This window comes from Tursiops truncatus, chromosome 20 (assembly GCF_011762595.2).
Source record: "Tursiops truncatus isolate mTurTru1 chromosome 20, mTurTru1.mat.Y, whole genome shotgun sequence".
In the NCBI taxonomy this organism is placed as follows: Eukaryota; Metazoa; Chordata; class Mammalia; order Artiodactyla; family Delphinidae; genus Tursiops; species Tursiops truncatus.
In genome coordinates, this window is record NC_047053.1 from 41,396,186 (window position 1) to 41,414,864 (window position 18,679).

Consider the following 18,679-nt stretch of genomic DNA (forward strand, 5'->3'; position numbering starts at 1 on the left):
TCCCCTCCCCGCCCCCCAGCCCCGAAGCAGGTCACCACCTCTCAGCATCCCTATGCCACCCCTCTCAGACAGGCGGGGCCTCAGAGAAGGAAAGAGGAAAGAAGGGAGGAGTCCCACCTCCGTGAGGCTCCCTCAGCTCCTAGTGGGGCCAGAGGATGGAGGCCCACTGGCAGCCCCTGACCCCATAGACCCCTCTGCCATCCCCATCAGAGGCTGAGCTCTCCCCGCAATGCCAGGGTCCCCTACCTGTCCCCGCAGGCCCCGACTCTGCCTCCTGGTCAGTTTGGCAATGATGTCCACCATCCTGTGCCCCTGAGCTGCTGGGATGGAGCCCTGGGAAGGCTTTGGGGGTGGAGCTAAGGGGCACAAGCCCAGGGCTGGTACAGGGCAACAGGGAAACAAGAAGTTGTCTTGCGATGGCAGGAGGCTGAGCCTCCAGCCCATTTCCTGTCAGGGCTGCGGAAATGCTGCCTGAGAAGGAAGCCTCCTGAGACAGGGTGGGGTGGAGTCGGGTAGGGGTACCTCGGGGCAGGGGTATTTTATGTCCAGGGAAACCACTGACCACCCCGCTCAGTGCTCTGATTACCAGGGAGTTCTGAAACCCAGGCCCAGACGCAGACGCGGAGCAGGCTACACAGAGGACGGCACTGGGCCCGTGTAGGGGGGAGGGGTGGGCTGCACATATGGGGGCCGGCAGAGGGGGCAGCTGGGTGCTGGGGCCTGGGCTGGTGTAGACAGGACAACGAGTGGCCGTCAACTCCTCCAAGGCCCAGGGAGGATGTGATGGAGAAGAGGAAGCTTGTGTGTGGGGGGGGGATGTCTCAAAGAGGAAGGGGCCTGGGCAGACGTGGTATCGGAGGGAGCTGGTGTCTGGATCCCTCCAGCCACGCGGAGGACAGGCGGGATTCTGGCCACACCACCATCTACCCGCCTGACCGCCTGGGTCCGCCTCCTCCAGCCTTGGTCACCAAGACGCATGCGTGCACCCTCACCTGCGTGCCCACACACACGAGCAGGTACGCCCGGGCCCCTCCCCCGCCCTCCAAGGACCCAGAGACTAGCCCCCCACCCCACCCTACCCTAAGAGCTTTCTTCTGGCCTCTCCTCTCTTCACCTCCTCACCAGGTGGGTGCTCACAGAGGACACAGCAGGTCCTGGATGAGAAGCTGCGGCCTCTCCTCCGAGCCTTTGGGGTCCATCTTGTCTTTATTAATCCCCTCAGAGGTGCTTCCTCCTCAGCCCCAAGTGCCCACCACCCGGCAGCCCGCGGGCTCGCCCGCAGTGGCTGACCAGGACGCTCTGACCCTCACCCTCCCACCTGCATCCCAGGGCCCTCATATCCCATTTCAGCAATCCCTCACCCCACAGCCCTGGCTCTCCTTCCTTCCCGGCCCACATCCCCCAGGCTCTCCTCCCCTGCACCCACTGTGGGCTCAGGACAGGGACACCCAAGTCGAGCCAGGCATGGTGTAGATTTGGGGTGTGGAACACCTGGGGAGACCCCATTCAGAGCAAGTCTGAGGCCTATGCCCTACTCTGCCCTCAGGGCTCTAGTATCACTTCACTACCATCCCCTGTGCCCCAACTCAGAAGCCAGCAGCCCAGGGGCAAGACTAATCCCCCAGAGAGGCCTGGAGTCCTCACTTGTCACACATATGGCGCGTCACCTTGCCCCTACCCTGAGGGCCAGGGAATACACACACACACACACACACACACACACACACACACACACACACACACACACACACAGCCACCAAGAGAGAAGAAGCCAAGCCCCAGAGAAGGGAAGAAGCTCTGCAAATCCCAGAGCAGCTGAGCCACCAGGGAGGAGCTGGGGTGGGGAGGGAAGACAGGAGGACAGGCGCGGGAACCTAGGCCCTCAGCACGGCCCCACAGGAGGAATTGGGGAGCAGGGTCTCCCTGTGGCAGGGACCAGGAGTGACAGTGGGGGGATGGCTGGGACCACAGAAAAGGCAGCGCCCCGGCCACAGCTCCTCCCCTCTAAGAGGCCTGGCTCCCATGCCTGGGGTCTCCCTCTGGACTCCGGCTCCACACTTCAGGGACCGAGCAAAACCCACGCAGCTCTGGCCTGTCCTGGTCACCGAGGCTGGCTCCTCAGGCCTCCTGCCCGGGCTTCCCCTCCCCCGGGGAGAGGAGGTGTTGACCACAGCGGCTCCCCAGCAGGGTCCTCCTCTCTCACCACACCCTCGCGCCTGGAGAGGCACATGCGGGGGGGAAGGGGACACAACAAGCCAGCTGCATATCGCCCATCTCTCCAAAACTCTCACAGAAGTATCGGGCCAGAAGCAGGTGCAACCAGAAAATCCTATCAGCTGTCTGGGACCAGAGGCAAAAGAAATGCCCACAGACCAGCGACTGAGCCCAGGGGCTGGCTAAGGGGGGCCGGGGCAGGGGGGACAGGAACTCCTCGGCTGCCTCTGAGCCTGCTCTGTGCCACCCGGGCTGGGGTGGAGGGGGAAATGAGTCGTGATCTTTGTCCCCAGGGCCTTAGCCGTGTACAGAACCGCCCCTGTTCTGGCGTCCGTCCTTCCTCTGAGCACACCTTCTCCAGCACAGAGTCCAGACCTCACTCCGTATCCACACCTACCACCGTGCAGTGGGGAGTCATGCCTGGCCCCACCCCCTGAGAGGCACTTAGCGTGAGATTCCAAACACAAGGACCTGGGGTGAGGTTCTTCTCCTGGGTTTGGGGCAGAAGCTCCATTCAATTAAAGGGAAAAGAGAATGGAGCCAGAGTCCAGAGACCTGGCTTCTTGTGTAGACTCCGTCTCAGTGTCTCTCTGGGCAACCCCTGGAATCTCTGGACCTCAGTTTCTTTATCCATAGAATGGGCTGTCATTCTCTCCCCCGCTCAAAGGGTTGGCTGGTACAAAAGAGCCAAGCAGGAACCTGAGTTCCCACCCCCACATGGGGACGTGGGGAGGAAAGCAGGGTTGCACTTCTGCTTTTCTGGTTTGGGGTTTCAGTTGGGTGCCCTTGGTTCTGGACTCTGTTCCCAGCCTCTTGGTGTCCATCTCCCGCGTGCTTGGTGTCTCATCTCTGCTTCTCACTCTACTGTCCTGGGAGAGCTCAACCAGCTTTATTAGCTTAACAACTTGCAACTGTGTCTCCAGGTTGAGAAATCCAGCTGCCCCCCTGCCCCCGCCCCAGGACGGCCTTGGTACACTGAAAAGATGCACACACCGAGTTCATCTTCATTCTCCTCCCCATCTCAGCATCACCTCTGCTGCTCAAGCAGAAACCTAGAATCACCCTTGATTCCTTGTATCACCTGCCTCGGAGCCCTGGCGATCCAGCCTGCGGAAACCTTTCAGAATTACCAGTCCCCAGGTAACACCAGGGTTAGAGGAGCATGGGAACATCACCATAGGGAAGCCAACATTCAGATCTGAAACAGACATTCTACAGGACAACTGGTCTGGTATCTTTTACAAGTCCGTGTCAGGGCAGAAGGAAAGGAAGGGGGTTGTCAAGGGAGATTTAAGAGACAACCGAATGCAATGAACGTATAGGATTGGATCCTGGTTTGAACCGGCTGTGAGAGACTTGTCTCAGGATAATGGGGGAAATTTGACTATGGCTTGGATCTTAGAGGATATTAAAGCATTAATGTTAATTTTGTTAGATATAATAATGGTATCATGGTGATAGAGAAAAAGATCATTTTTGATCATTTTTAAGAGGTGCGTGCTGAAGTTTTCAAGGGTGAAATATAATGAACTCTGGCATTTGTAACTTTTATAATTTTATTCTTGGCAAAAAAGATAGAACATGGAAAACGGTAACTGTTGAATCTAGCTAATAAGTATAATTATATTCACTTCAGTATTCTTTTTTCTTTTTTGTATGTTTGAAAAATTTCGTAATAGAAAGAAAAAAAACCCTCAGACTTTTTTTTTTTCTATTCTTCATCCTCAGTGCTACTACTTCACAAGGTATTCATTATTTCTTATCTGCAAACAGACCGGCCCTTCCAGCTCTCCCCTATTCCCAATCTGTCATAGACAAAGGAATTTCTCTCCCTTTAAGATACAGTTCTGGGGCCAGGGATTCTGAAATATAGCAGCTTAAACATGCCCTGCTTCTCTTCTTCTCCCAGCTGCTACCCTCTACTGCCCAAACCAAGTGGGAGCTGGTGCAGGTGAGTGGGCAGGACCTGGCTGGCACAGGTGAGAGGTCCTGAGACAGAAGCTGGGACCCGGGAGACCCTGGTGTAGACTGCCCCTGCCATGGGACTTCACCTAGGGTGAAGGCAGGGGGAGCCTTGTCCAGACCCCTTGCCCCCAGGAGCTGATGGGGAGCCAAGCAGGTGGGCTAAACACCCTCTGTCCTTAAGGCTGGGCCTGCCAAGGAGGCAGGGAGAATTCACACTGGCAGAGACCACCGCTGCTCTAGGGACCCCCCACCAAGCTCACCCCCAGCCCTGATGAGCAAAGACTCATAATAAACTCCACTCCTCTGATGGCCCAGGGGCTGGAGAGAGGTGGAACAAACAAAGCCACCAAACTGGCCACTGCTATCAGACCCCAGTACGACTGGGATGCAGGACACGCTAAAGACGCCATCACAAATCATGGCAGGAAGGAGAACTTGTCAATAAAGGGGGATGGGACAACTGGAGGACCATCTGGAAAGAAAAGGTAATTAAAGGTGAGTCGACATCTCACTCTGTCCACTCAGACATACCCCCGAAGGATCAAAGATTCAGATGTTAAAAGTGAAGCCATAGGGCTTCCCTGGCGGCGCAGTGGTTGAGAGTCCGCCTGCCGATGCAGGGGACGCGGGTTCGTGCCCGGGTTCGGGAGGATCCCACATGCCGCGGAGCGGCTGGGCCCGTGAGCCATGGCCGCTGAGCCTGCGCGTCCGGAGCCTGTGCTCCGCAACGGAAGAGGCCCCAGCAGCGAGAGGCCCGCGTACCGCAAAAAAAAAAAAAAAAGTGAAGCCATAACAACAATACTCAGAGAGGAAAATATAAGCAAAATTCTCTTTTAAAAAAAAGCCTTTGTGGGATTTCCCTGGAGGTCCAGTGGTTAAGACTCCGCACTTCCAATGCAGGGGGCGCGGGTTCGATCCCTGTTGGGGAACTAAGATCCCACATGCCGCGTAGTGCAGCCAAAGGTGTGTGTGTGTGGGGGGGGGGAAGCCTTAGTAACAAAGACTCTAAATATAAATGCCATAAAATAAGTGAGTTATACATTTGACTACATAAATGTATTTTAAGAAAACTTGTGTGGCCAAAAATTACCATTAGCAAAGTCAAAAGACAAACTTTGACAAGGGATTACAACTCATGTAATAGACAAGGGGTGATTTTCCCTACAGAAAGACCTCCTGGAAATCAACAAAGAAAAAGACCAATAATTCAACAGATAAATGAGGAAAGGATAGGAACAGGCCATTCACAGAGAAAGAGAAGCAAACAGTCCTCAAATATGTAAAAAGATGCTCATTCTCACTGGAAAGAGAAATGCAAATTCAAGCTCCCTTAAGATAATACATTTTCCTGTCAGATTGGCAGAAACCAAAATTTTGATGACACTCAGTCGGCAAGGCCGTGGAGAAATAGTCGTGCTCATTTGCATTGGTGGGAGAGCAAATTGGTATAAGCCCCACCCACAGCAATTTGGCAACATCTAACGAATACCTACTGTTTACCCTTCAACCCAGCAACTGTACTTCTGGGATTTATCCTCGATTTACCTGTACAGCTGTAAAAGATGATTTATTATAGTGTTGTTTGTAATAGCAAAAGATAGGACACAATCCAAGTGTCCATCAACAGTGGACTGGTTAAATGAATTATGATACCTCCCTACAATGGGAAACCATGTAGCTATAAGGAAGGATACTTTCTGTGTACAATCTCCAAGATACACTGTTAAATCAAAAAGGCAAAAAATAACAAGATATAGGACCCTGTGTCCTGCATACTATCTTTGTGTAAGAGAGACAGAAAACAGTCAAATATATATTGATACCAGTTTGTGTTTGTATAAAGAAACTCTGGAAGAATAGAAAAAGAATTAATAAAAGTGGTGACTTTTGAGCCAATGGAGAACAGGGCATGGAAACAACGGTGTGAGAATTATTGCTATATACTTTTTTTTTTTTTGCCGTACGCGGGCCTCTCACTGCTGTGGCCTCTCCCGTTGCGGAGCACAGGCTCCGGACGCGCAGGCTCAGCGGCCATGGCTCACGGGCCCAGCCGCTCCACGACACGTGGGATCCTCCCGGACCGGGGCACGAACCCGTGTCCCCTGCATCGGCAGGCGGACTCTCAACCACTGCACCACCAGGGAAGCCCTGCTATATACTTTTTAATATTGCTTTGATTTTTTTTTAACCCATGTAAGTATACTACCTGGTTTAAGAAAACAAAAACAAAAAATGCCTTGAGGCTATTCGAAAGATAGAGGGCTGGAAAATATAATTACAACATGAACAAAAAATAAAAACTCTTAAGGAGATTCAAGTAAGGCACAAAAGAAGGAAAAAAAGGACTATTTTAGAACTTAAAATATATTGTTGTACTACTAATTGAAGGAGAAGAGAGTCACTCTTGAGATTCAAATGTGTGGCCTGGGAGACCAAGCAGAAAAATACCTCAAACCTCAGAGCAAAAGCACATAGAGATGGAAGTAAAGAGGGAAAAGATAAGAAACTGGTGGGATCCAGCCAGGAGCGCTAACATGCAAAGGAAAGAAAAAGTAAAAGAAACAATAATCATGTAACAAAAAGATTCCCTAAGCTGGAAAAAGACCCAAGTCTACCGACTGACAGTGCTCTGAGAGCTCCAGATGGGCTGCTGAGAAAGAGTTCTCATCACACACATCCTCTACAACACACTGGATTAGGAACCCCAGGGAAAAGCAGAAGCCACTAATGACGAGCAAAGTGCAGCAGGACAACAGATTAACAGGGAGAGAAAAAGGGAATCGAGAGCAACCTGACTGAAGGGGAAAAGAAAACCACAAGGTAAACCAATAAATGTAAACTAAACCATTAGTGGGACTTCCCTGATGGTCCAGTGGTTAAGACTCCACGCTCCCAATGCAGGGGGTCCGGGTTTGATCTCCGGTCAGGGAACTAGATCCTGCATGCCGCAACAACTAAAGACACCACGCGGCAACGAAGATCCCCGCGTGCCGCAACTAAGACCTGGCGCAGCCAAATAAATAAATAAGTAACAAAATAAAATAAACCATTAGTAATAAAATCAAGGACAGTGTATCAATTGTTAAATGAAATGTGAACAGATTGAATTATCCCATTAAGAGACAGCTTGGGTTTTAAAAAAACAGTGATATGATATGTACAAGAAATACACTTAAAAAAATGATAATGGTTGAAAATAAAAGGATACTGAGAGACCAGCAAGTGCAAAAAATAAAATAAAATGAAATAAAAAGGAAGCATGGCCATATTAATAACAGAAAGGTGGAATTTCAGGTTTAAGCACTAAGCAGGATAAAAAGGGACATGGCAGAATGATAGAAAGGCACGATTTGTGAAGATGGGACGGTCAAAACCTGTATGCTCCCAATAGCATTATAGTTAAACAGAAAAAGCAAAAACTATTAAAAGTACAAGAAGAGGGCTTCCCTGGTGGTGAAGTGGTTAGGAATCCGCCTGCCAATGCATGGGACACGGGTTCGAGCCCTGGTCCGGGAAGATCCCACATGCCGCGGAGCAACTCAGCCCGTGCGCCACAACTACTGAGCCTGCGCTCTAGAGCCCGTGAGCCACAACTACTGAGCCCGCGAGCCTAGAGCCCGTGCTCCGCAACAAGAGAAGCCACCGCAATGAGAAACCTGCGCACCGCAGCGAAGAGTAGCCCCCGCTCACCGCAACTAGAGAAAGCCCGCGCGCAGCAACGAAGACCCAACACAGCCAAAAATAAATAAGTTTTTTTAAAAAAGTACAAGAATAAATTTACAGAGAGAATTTGAGTGGGAGATTTAATAAACCTCTATCAGAATCAGAACAAAAGACAAAAAAAGAAGCGTACAAAGGAAATGTATCTGAATAATATAATCAATAAACTTGATTTGATACATATGGACCCTTACATCCCTTAAACAGAAAATATATACAGTTTTTGTAGGTCTATGGAGAACTTTGAAAACTTAAAAAGGAATACTTTCCCGGTAAAATATGAAAAGGACAAAATTAATTAGAGAACCAGTGGGAAAATTGAAAAGACTAATTACCACTGATGAGAAGAAGAAAAAAAAATCTGTCACTGCAAAAGCACCAGGTCCAGAAGGTTCTGCAGGAGGCTGAACTGTAGAAACCGTTAGGATTCACCTCTGACATCCCCTCCCTGGACAGGAGGATTGTAGATTTCCCTTTCGCCTGAGAGATCCCGGGAGGGGGGCTTCTCGGACGTGCCCCCCACAGCACCGTGCAGTGACATTCGCCACAAAATACTGTAACTGTCATTTACTTGTCAATCTCTCCCCCTGGACAGTAAGCTACCTGAGGGCAGGGACCACCTCTGATTTTTCATTGTCTCCCAGAGCCTGGTAACATCACCTGCCATTTACTGAATCAAGGAACGTGGAAGTGAAAAAGTACAGCATAATCGTCAGCACACTGGGATGCCTGTAAAACTCCCCAACATGTAAGCCTAGGAAAGCAGAATGGATGGAGAGAAACCCAAATCCTAAATCTTTAGATTGAAGTTCCCCCTCCCACCCCTTTATCCAAATATTTGCAATGGGGTTAAATTATTTTTATAGGGAAACAGGCATTTACAAGTTCAGACAAGGCGAGGAGCACTCCAGTGTATAATGAGGAGTGAAGACGGCTGGCAGGGTCTGGAGGCAGGCCTCTTCTGGGCTTCCTCTCTCCCGCCCAAGTGGGCCCAGCCTCCAGGACAGACATGAAGCCTAGACATGGAGTCCTGGCCCACTCACCTTCATGCTCACGATGGACCTGCAGGCAGGGCAAGGAGAGGATGCAGGGCGGCACCATGGAGCCCAGAGCCTGGGCTGGACAAAGGGTCCTGCAGGCCTCATCTTGCCTAGGCAGTAGCTCTGGAAATCCCCTCAACACCACAATCCTTCCTCAATTTGGAAACAGTCTCCGAATTTTAGCAAGCACCCCTTCGCGGGACCCAGCGCTGGGAGCCCCATTTCCCTCAACACCAACCAACATCAACTGTCCCCTTGCGGATCCACTTAGATCCAGCTCCAAAGCTCCCCAACTCTCTGCCGTGGAACCTTGACCATGTTCTGACCATCAGCTACCTCCGGTCATGATCATGGGCTCTCCCATGCCCAGGACCTGGCACTGACTGGCCATCGGGGCTGGCATTCAGTACCAACTGCCCGACCCCTCCCACTGTTGGACCGACGGCTCTAGGAAGGGCAGAGAAAATAGATACAGAGTGAGGCCAGCTGCCGGAGCCCAGGAAGGAAGTGGGGAGGCAGGTGGGCTTGCCGCGGGGTTGTCTCAGGAGGCCTGGGGGCTGAAGGGAACCGGGTGAAATGAGGCCCAGGCTGGGGGAGCGGGGGAATCACCGAGTGACAACAGTCTGCAGGGTGGGAGGTTGCTCCTTTCTGCCTTGGGGGCAGTGGGCGGGGGGGCTCTCAGTGGGCAGGAATGTGGGGTGAGGATGGAAGGGAGCTCCCCAAGAACCTGCTCTTTCACAAACCAGGTCATAGGTTGGGCAGTGGGGCTCCCGGGCCAGCCTGGGGCTGCAGGTGAGTCATGGGGAGGGTAAGTTCAGGCCAGGTGTCAAGAAAGCAGCTGGGCCACCCCAGGGCAGCTGCCCTTCCTGGGTCGGGGTGGGCTGAGGTGTTGGAAGGAGGGCGTATGGACAAGGGGACTCATTAGGTCCTTCGCTTGGCCTCGGCTCCCCTGTTCTTACCAGCCCCCCGTTTTAGAAGGCCCCCTGGCTGGTCCCAAAGGGGGATCCAGGTGGGTCAGCCCAAGGCCAGTTCCCTTATCTCCATCACAGCTGCCTGGGGCTGCCCCTGGAGTCTGTCCCAGGGAGTGCGTGCCAGGGCTGGGATCCAGAGAGGAGAGTGGGGCACCTGGCAGCAGGGGTCACCGGGTGGGTTCTAGGGTACAGGGAAAGGCCGGGAGGGGAGTCGGGGAGAGAGTGGGAAAACCGCTGTGGCACGCCCCTCCTCCCCCCAGGGTCCCAGCTCCTTGGGAGGCGAAAGGTCACTCACGGTTCCTGGCAGAGGAGGAGGGAGCAACGAGGGCCCTGGGGTTCCTTCCAGTCCAGAACCCGCTCAGGTGCGGTGCCTCCTGGGCTGTTTGCATAAGCAGCTGCAGAGGCCAGGGCTGTAACGCCTTCCTCCCTGGGGCCAATGCCCCGGCAGCAGGGGCGGGCTCCAGTCCGGGTGGCCGGCCTGGGCCTTCCCACCTCTGAGTCAGCTTGGGGCAGCGATGGTGACCACACCCTGAAATCCCAGAGTCAGGACGGCCCATCGCCCAGGGGCGACCCCGCAGCAGCCACCGGGGAGGAGTCTCAGAGGCCCCTTCCTCACCGGGCCTCCCTGGGCCCTCAGGGCGCCTCCCGGCGGGTGTGCATGGCTGGCGGGGATACAGTCCTCCAGCTCACCTCCCGCCCGCCTCAGAAGGGTGTGCTTCTGCCCCCTCCCGGGGCATCTCATTCTCAAGGGGAGCGTTTGGAATCCCTGCCTCCTCCGTGCCCCCATGCCCACGGCTGGGCACATACGGAGCACACAGAAAAGTGAACACTTGGGAATCCCCTGGCGGTCCAGGGGTTAGGACTCGGCGCTTCCACTGCCGGGGCCCAGGTTCAATCCCTGGTCAGGGAACTAAGATCCCGCGAGCCACGCGGTGCCGCCAAAAAGTACCCCAAAGTGAGCCCTTGCTTGCCTTGGGCTTGTACTGTCCTTGCTGAGCACAGTGGCCAAGCCCGAAAGCCGCCTGGCTGAGACTGGGCCTGGTAAGGGTGGGGTTTGGGGTCTGGAGGCCTGCAGCTGATCTGGAAGCAGCCACCCCCTGGCCGTGTGGCCTTTGGCCAGTCACTAAAGCTCTTTGAACCTCTGTTTGCACTCGGGACAAACATGGGGGGGTACCCATGCCTGCTCCCGGGCTGCTGGGAGGATGAGTGTTTGAGAGCCCACAGGACCGTTAGCCCCTTTGGGACAGGGACCGTCATGTCTTACCATGCTTTGTGGCCCGGTGGCCAGCACACGCTAGACGCTCACTGTGTGCTTCCCCAGCCAAGTGAGTGGTTAATGACGAGGCTATGAAATGCCCCACGTGGTACAGGCTCCTCTCCTGTGGCGGGGACAGTCCCTGCCTCTGCCAATTGTCCTGCCCTCCTCGCCACCATCTCCCCCTGTCCAATGGCCCATCAAGTGGACACTGTTCCTACCCCGCCAATGACCCCATGTCACCTCCATGCACACATCCTTGCTCCTCCTCAGAGGAAGTAGGTCCCTTCCCCTCTGCTCTGGGTCCCTCCCTCACTCCTTTCTCCTGGGATCTCATCCCTTCAACGACCTCCGCACCATCCTCAGCCTCCCCCTCTTCCTGCCCTTTCACTGAGATTTGGGGGAGTCTCCACCCTAGATCTGCACCCGCATCTGACCACACGGGTCCCCCTCCCTGCTAAGCTTCTGAGAGTTGTCTACATGCTACCTGTGTCCTCACCCTCATTTCTCTGGCCCTTTGCTCTCTGCCTTCAGCAACCCCTTGACCCCTTGACCAGCTTCTGATAAGGTGGCCGCTGACCTTCTGGTGGCCACTACCGATAAATGTTCGATGGCCTTCATCTAACTTCCCTTTTCTCTGGACACTTCCCCTCGGCTTCTGGGTCAGCACTCTCCTGCTTTTTCTCTTTGTTCCCTGACTGTTCTTTCCCCTTATGATCCTCTCTCCTCCCTCTGTCAGTCACCCAAATGCAATAGCCCCAAGGCTGTTCAGGTGCTCCATTCCCCAAGTCCACATTCTCTCCACACCCATGGCTCCTCCATCACAGACTGAAGGTCTCCTCCTGGATGGCAGCCCCAGCTATCCGACTGCCTACTGGACCAGGCAGGGCCAAAGTGGGCACCGCGTCTTTCCTCCACCCCTTCCTCCCCAGTTATCCCAGCTGTGAACAGCACCACTGTCTGCCCCAGAGTGCAGACTGGGAGACTGGAGCTCCTCCTGATTTCCCACCACCCCCCGCCGACCCATCAGCCACCAGGTCCCGCCAAGTCTACCTCCCAAATCTCCCATTATCACTGCGTGCCTGGGAGACCATGAAGGTCCTCGTCATTCTCCAAGGCCCAGCCACAGGGGTTTTTCCTCAATCCCCCTCCCTTCTCTGCTGAAAGCCTTCCAACAGCTGCAGGATAAAGTCCAAATTCCTGGCGAGAGCCCATGAGCCCCGGCTCGGCAAGACACCATCCACTCCCGACCCCAAGCCCCCATTCCTGAGCCCCAGCTGTAAGGCCCCAGAGGTGCCGCATCTTCCCGCACCTCCACCTCTGCCCATGCACCCCGAGTGTAGCTCCATTACAGGTGGCCTGTGTCAGGCACTGAAGTCCCCTCCTCCCAATCTCCCATCCCAGACAGCGAACCCCTCAGAGCTGGATCTGTGCCTCAGTCACCTTTAGATCCAAAGGCCCACCTGGTGCTTGGCAGGTGTTCAGTCAATTCACATGTAGTGAATGGAGGGGAAAGGTAGGACCTGCTTCTCCTGCATCCTCCAAGGAGAAAACAGGCAGGCTCACCTTTCAGGAAACTACTTCTCTAAATGCTATCTTGAACAACTGAGAGCAGGGTGGGATTTCCTTCCCAGGAGGGAACCATCTGCCCACCCCTGGAGTTTGTCAGGGATGGGGTGTCAAGGGAAGCCCACAGCTGACACTCGAATAAAGCACAGTCACAGGGAGTGTGGTATTATACCCATTACACAGGGGAGGAAACAGGACCAGAGATGCTAAGTGACTTGTTGAGGTCACACAGTGAATTAGGGCCAGAAGTGGGACTGGGCAGAGCCTCTCTGCCAAAACCCAGGTGTCTGGGAGACACCCCAGTTCCTCCCTGTACAAGCGCTACCCCCATCATCACCTGTGTCCACATACTCCTAATACACCACTGCAGCTGCCGCAGCTAGAGAAAGAAAGGGCAGTGACCCTGGCTCCTGGGGTGATTTCTCTTCTCAGGAGGTACCAGGATGCGGGGAGTGGGGTGGGGTGGTGGTGTCTCCTCTCCCTCTTTCTCCCATCTTGGTCCTGGGCTCATGGGTGGAGCCCCTTGGGCAGACCTGCAGAGCCCCGGTTCATGGTAAGGGGGCTGGCTCTCCTCGTCCCTCTTCAACACATTCGGCAAGGCTCTGGGCCAGGCCCTATGCCAGGTGCTGGGGTTCAGAGAGAAAGGCCAGTCCCCCACCTCAAGGATCGAGGAGTGCACCTCCAAGGGCCAGACAGACATTCCCACCATCACAAGGACAGAGAATGTGGAAAGGCCCCGGAGTGTGCCGCCGAGAGCCTGCTCAGTAAACGGAGGGGCGCCAGGGAAGGGGTGCTGGCATCCAGCCATGTATTCCAGAGGAGCTTGGCTGAAGGACTCGCCCCATCCCTGCTCCGCCCTCGCAACTCTCCCAGCTCCGGGTCTGGGTCCCGATCTCCTTTCCCACCCACCGCATGCTGTTCTCCGCTCTGGCCACCAGGGGGCGGGTTGGTCCTTGCAGAAACCTTAGCAAAGGTGGCGTGCACCCGGAGGAAAAGACACCCAGTGGGACCTCAGCCGGTCTTGGCTGACCGCCTACTACGTGCCAAGCACTTCCACACTTCACCTCGTTTAAGGCTCTCAACGCCTCGAATCCTTTGGTATTGTTCTGCATGTACACAAGAGGGCATCGTGGCCAGGGGAATGAAGCGGCTTGTCAGGAGCTGGCAGGTGACCCAGCAGAGTCAAATTCGAGTCTCTGCCTCAAATCCTGAACACTGCACCATAACGAGACCGGGCGGAGGGAAGACCCAGGAACTCACAGATGGGGACGGTGCCTCTTTCTTCCCAGACTCAGTCCCTGAACGTGGCAGGCATCAATATTTATTGTAATCATACTGGGTCCAAAGAAGGAAATCAGAGACTCACAAGCTTCAGGGGTCATCCATCCCCTACCCCCTTGATCTAAACACGAACTGAGACCCTGAGAGAGGAAGTGGATTGCCCATAATTACACAGCTGTCAGATGTGGCACATGTCAGAGGGGGCCTGTGCCCTCCACGCCCCCACCTCTCCCTGAAAAGTCCGTAAACTTGAAGAAGTCCAGGCCGCCGAAGTATTCTGAGGATGTAAGAGTTTTTAAAAGGTGCTCTTATTTTAAATGATATTTAAATAAAAATTTTAAATTTCCCAAATTTACATAACCGAATTCTGAGGCAAAAAGAACATCCTCGCGATAACTGGACTTCTTTCTGAAACAAAACCATCAAAATTACAAAAAAAAAAAAAAAAAGGAACTAAAATGTTGGAACCAGTCAAAAAAGGAAGGAAGCAGACCCCTGACTTTCACATCCATTATCTCCTCCGACGCCCAAGCTCATGTGAGAAAGGCGAGGCAGGTAGAGCCGGCGGCGGCAGGTCCACAGTCCCCTATTTCATTCTGGATACGTTTTGGAATGGTTCGGATTTTAGAAGGATAACCGGCGCACACACCTGCCACAGGTGACATAACTCTCCCTGCAAGGCTTGGGCAGCAGCCTGTAATCGGGTTTATTTGCACTTCTGCAGCAAAACTTGAATATTCACACTAAATGGGATAAATTAAGACCGTCCACGGCCGCACATGGTTCAAGTCAAAGTTTGCCATCAGCTGAGTTACAAAAACCCTTTGGGCTCCAGGGAGCTTTGACATTTGGGAATTGCAGCTAAGAGATCGTTAGTAAGCCTGTACCCCTCTCGTTTCGTAGTTGAGTAAAGTTAGGCTCGGCGTGAGCGGTCCAAAGCCGGCGGACACTGCTGCTCCGTGGAGCCCGATGCAAGACTGAGCGGGTCTCCTAGGGCCGCCACTCGCGGCGCGCGTAACTCCCGCCCGTCTGCCCGCTCCCGGCTCCCCATGGCGTACCTGCTCCGGGTGCTGCTCCAGCGGCTGGCCGCGCACGTCCTGGATGGCCTCGTAGACGTTTTCGGAGTTGCTGCCCGCCAGAGGCCGCGGGCACAACCAAGAGCCCGCCACGCTGCAGGCCTTGAGGCTGCCCCCGCTCCCGAGGAGACCGGCAGGGGGCGCGGCGGTGCGGGCCAGGTCGTCCAAAGACTGCGCGGGCCGCACAGGTGCCATGGGCCTCGTGTACAGGCAGGCGGGCAGGCAGGGCGCCAGGCTTCGGCGCTGGCTTGCTGCGCCGCGCCGAGCTAGGCCGCACATGGAGCCCGCGCGGCCCCGGGGCTCGGCGGGCGCGCCGTCGGGACCGGCGGGCGCCGACGCTCTCACGAAGCGGTAGTCATAGGAGAGCGGTTCGGGGTCTGCGGGACCCGGAAGGCGCGCGGGCGGCTGCGGGGCGGGGGCAGGGTGGCCGAGGGCAGGCAGCTCGCGCACGTACTGCGCCGGCAGGTAGAAGGGGCGGCCGCCGGGCTCGCTGCGCACGTGCCACCAGTGCTCCGTGCTGCGGCGCAGCAGGCGGTAGCGCTCGTTGGGCTGGATGGCAACGCGGCGCCCGTCCTTGCCCGTGTACTCGAAGGGATGCTCCACCAGCACGTACACGTCCCCCTCGACGTCCGCCGCCATCGTGGCCGCGGCGTGTCCCTGTGGGCAACGAGGAGGAGGGGCGCGGAGGTCAGGGCCGCCGAGCCGGGAAGCGCACCGCACTAGGGAGACGGAAAACTTGGGTTCGAGTACCGAAGCTACAATCGTTTGTGTACGTTCAGGCCTCAGTTTTCCTATCTCTAAAACGGGGGACTTGGATAAAATAACCTCTAAGGTTCTCATTCTTACACTCAGTGATGGAATTAAGACAGCCCTTTCATTCTCTTGGTTGATAGTAAAATTCTATCCCTTGGTGGGGAGATTGTGAGTAATACTGGTTCAGCTTTACAGCCAGGGAAGCTTTGGCTCAAAGAGATGGGGGTGATTGCCCGCGATAAAGTCGACACCACGTTTGCCTAAAAGTTGACTAGGCCTCAGTTTCCGCGTCTGTGAAGTGGGAAGAATAGCTCATTCCATTACCCCCGTCCCACCCCTCCCCGACGCTTCTAGCCCTCAGGGAATCGCGTCCTTGGCACCCCACTCCCCAGGCGTGTGCGCCCAAGGCCGCGGGAACAGGGTTGGGGCGCGGGCTCCAGGAGCGGCCCCCGCTTTGCTCTAGTCTGGGAGTGTCCCTGCCCCGCTTAGTCCAAGGGCCTTGGCGTAAGGGGCCGCAACTGCCAAGGCCGGGGGAACCGGTTCTCTCGGTTGCTCTTTCCTTCCCCGGCGGCTTTGCCGCAGACGTGAACCCGGAGTCCGGCCAGCCCAGACCGACCGGCACCGCCCCCTGCTCTCTGGCTCCCATCTCCACCTCCCGAGAGAGGCTCGGCCTTGCGGCCTGCCCCCCTGCCCTGTGATCTCTACTTTGCCCCATGAGAATGGCCCCTAGGGAATGCACTTTGGGACAGTGACTACCCGTGAGGTGTAACCAGGGACCTCCAAAGCTCTCCTGGAGTGATCACCACAACACGACCCCCTCCACGCCAGCTCAGTCTGGCCCTTGGTATGTTGGGGGAGGGAGTCAGAGCCCAGTTGTAAGCCTGCCTGTGTGGCTGGTCCCTCCAAGCCTTTACATCGACCACACCTACTGACCCACAAAGGTGACCTGGGACCAGCAGCTGGGAGCTCGGCCTCTTGCTGAGGCTGAGGGATCCAAGGCACAAGGTCTGGTCTGGTGTAGCGCTCCTTCTCCTTCTCAAGCTTTCCCCGATGGGGAAGGGGTGTAAACTGAGTCATTAAGCACACTGGGCCCTGGAGGCGGGGTCCTTGAGCTGACGGGAGCTAAGCCACCAAACCCTAGGGGGGGGACACCACTTCTCACCACCTTCCCCTGGACCCCCGCGCTCACTCACGTCGGCAGGGCTGACCTCAAGGAGCCCATGGGCTGGCTGGGCGGAGCCGGCGGATGCATGCAGGTTAGGCCCCTGCCATCTCCTTGGGCGGGGCTTCAAAGAGCTAGGCTGGAGAGACCTCGGGAAGGAGGAGCTGGCGAGGAGAGCAAAGAAGGAGAGGGCTGCCTTCAGTTCCCAAAGCGGCTGTGTCTGGGAGGGGCGAGGAGGAGCCTAAAGAAATCTGCCTGGGCCGGTGGGGACTTTGGGGGCGGGGCCCGGGGCAGGAGAAGGCCAGAGGGAGGGGCAGGGGCAGGGAGGGCTGCGACCGAAGGGGCGCTGGAGGGTCGCGAGCGGATCCAAGGGAGGGTAGGGTCCCGACCCTGCCCCGCTCCACCCCTACGCGCGACATTCGTTGTCCGCGAGCCTCTGCGTCCCGCGGGCGCGCTGCTTAGGGGCTGTTCGACCCGGGCTTGCAGTCTTGCCGGGGCGTTCCCAATCCGAGCAAGGCCATTTGCATCCTGAACTGTGCGGATTGCAGGCACTACCCGCTCCCGTCCCATCTACGTCCTCCCCAGGCTCTTTCCGAACGCAACTCGGCCGGGCCTGGCAAAACTTGGAGCGGGGTTCCCACCGCAGGGACGCTCCCCGGAACGCAGGGTCACTGGCTGGGTGGGGAGGGGACCCAACCCTCGGCTCCTTCCCCGACCCTGGGGGAGCTAAGAGAACGGAAGGGATGGGGGAGCTGGGAGGATCCCTGGAGCGCGAGGACGGACCCATCACCAGGAGGTGCACTGCGTCCACTGCCCGGGAGACAGACAAGAGCCACAGCGGCGCCAACGCCTGGGTCGAAGCTGGGGGCCTGGGCCTGCGCCCCTCCTGCCCCGGGACGGAGGGCAGCCCTTCGCCTCCCACCTCCTCCCGGGGGAGGGGAAGATCCGTCCCGCGCGGCCCTCCTTCCGAGCCCGCGCAGCTCAGGCTCCAGCGCAGTGCGAAGGGGCTGGCTCGCGATGCTCCCGGGTGAGGACCCGCCACCTGCGGTCCCCTTCCCCGCCCCAGATCAGCACCCCCGCCCAGTCCGGCCCTACCCTGGCACCTCGGGGTGTCCGACCGCTGGCCTCGCCTCCACTTGTCCTGGCAGCCGCGCGGGGGCTCGGCGTCCGGCGCTCCCTCCTCCACCGCCCTGCTCCCACGCTGCCCTGTTTCCTGTTCAACAATATAGCGAGGGAGGCACCGGCGGAGAGCACCCGGCAGAACTTCCTCCCGGACTGGGGTTGCGGCTCCGAGAGACAATCCCCGGTGTCCTGGCTTCCTGTCCCCTCTGGGACGGGCCAGCGCCCGAGGAGCAGAGGCGCCACCCCTTCCCCTGCACCTCCCGGGATCCTGGGCCACACCTGGCGGTCTCCCGGAGGTGGAGACAGCAGAACCAGGATGGTGGGATGAGAGGGGAGGAGGCCTTCTCACCAACTGCTGGCCAGATTTCCCTCCACTGCTCTACCCCACCCCGTTCCCCCACTGCCCTGCCTTGATCCTTGTGGGGGAGGAGGGCCTCCTCCAATCTGTCCGTAGGATAAGCTCAGAGCAGGCTCCTGGGGCTTGAACGCAAGATGCTCACCTTATCTCTGCATCTCAGTTTTCTTTCCTATAAACTGGGGATTATAACACC

The 18,679-nt window shown here is 56.3% G+C and overlaps 1 protein-coding gene and 1 long non-coding RNA gene across 11 annotated transcripts in view; one reads left to right on the top strand and one right to left on the bottom strand.

Moving 5' to 3' along the window:
• Positions 1-18,411, bottom strand: part of ARHGAP27 (Rho GTPase activating protein 27) — a 32,155-nt gene extending 13,744 nt beyond the window's left edge. Inside the window, exons 1-3 of one of the 10 annotated variants that reach the window (XM_033847304.2) lie at positions 18,102-18,395; positions 17,053-17,170; positions 15,074-15,748 (exon numbers count right to left, since the gene is read on the bottom strand). In XM_033847304.2, coding sequence (XP_033703195.1) covers positions 15,074-15,730 — 657 coding nt within the window. In that variant the 5' untranslated portion in view covers positions 15,731-15,748; positions 17,053-17,170; positions 18,102-18,395. Of the gene's footprint in view, positions 1-246; positions 518-15,073; positions 15,811-17,037; positions 17,171-17,789; positions 18,036-18,101 lie in introns of those variants that run through there. The other 9 variants (XM_033847303.2, XM_033847300.2, XM_033847301.2 and 6 more) reach the window with 9 other exon arrangements.
• On the top strand, positions 764-3,817 carry LOC117309473 (uncharacterized). Its single transcript, XR_004523812.1, has 2 exons — positions 764-1,016; positions 3,138-3,817. It is a non-coding gene; the product is annotated as an uncharacterized lncRNA (long non-coding RNA).
• Positions 18,412-18,679: the final 268 nt, after the last annotated feature.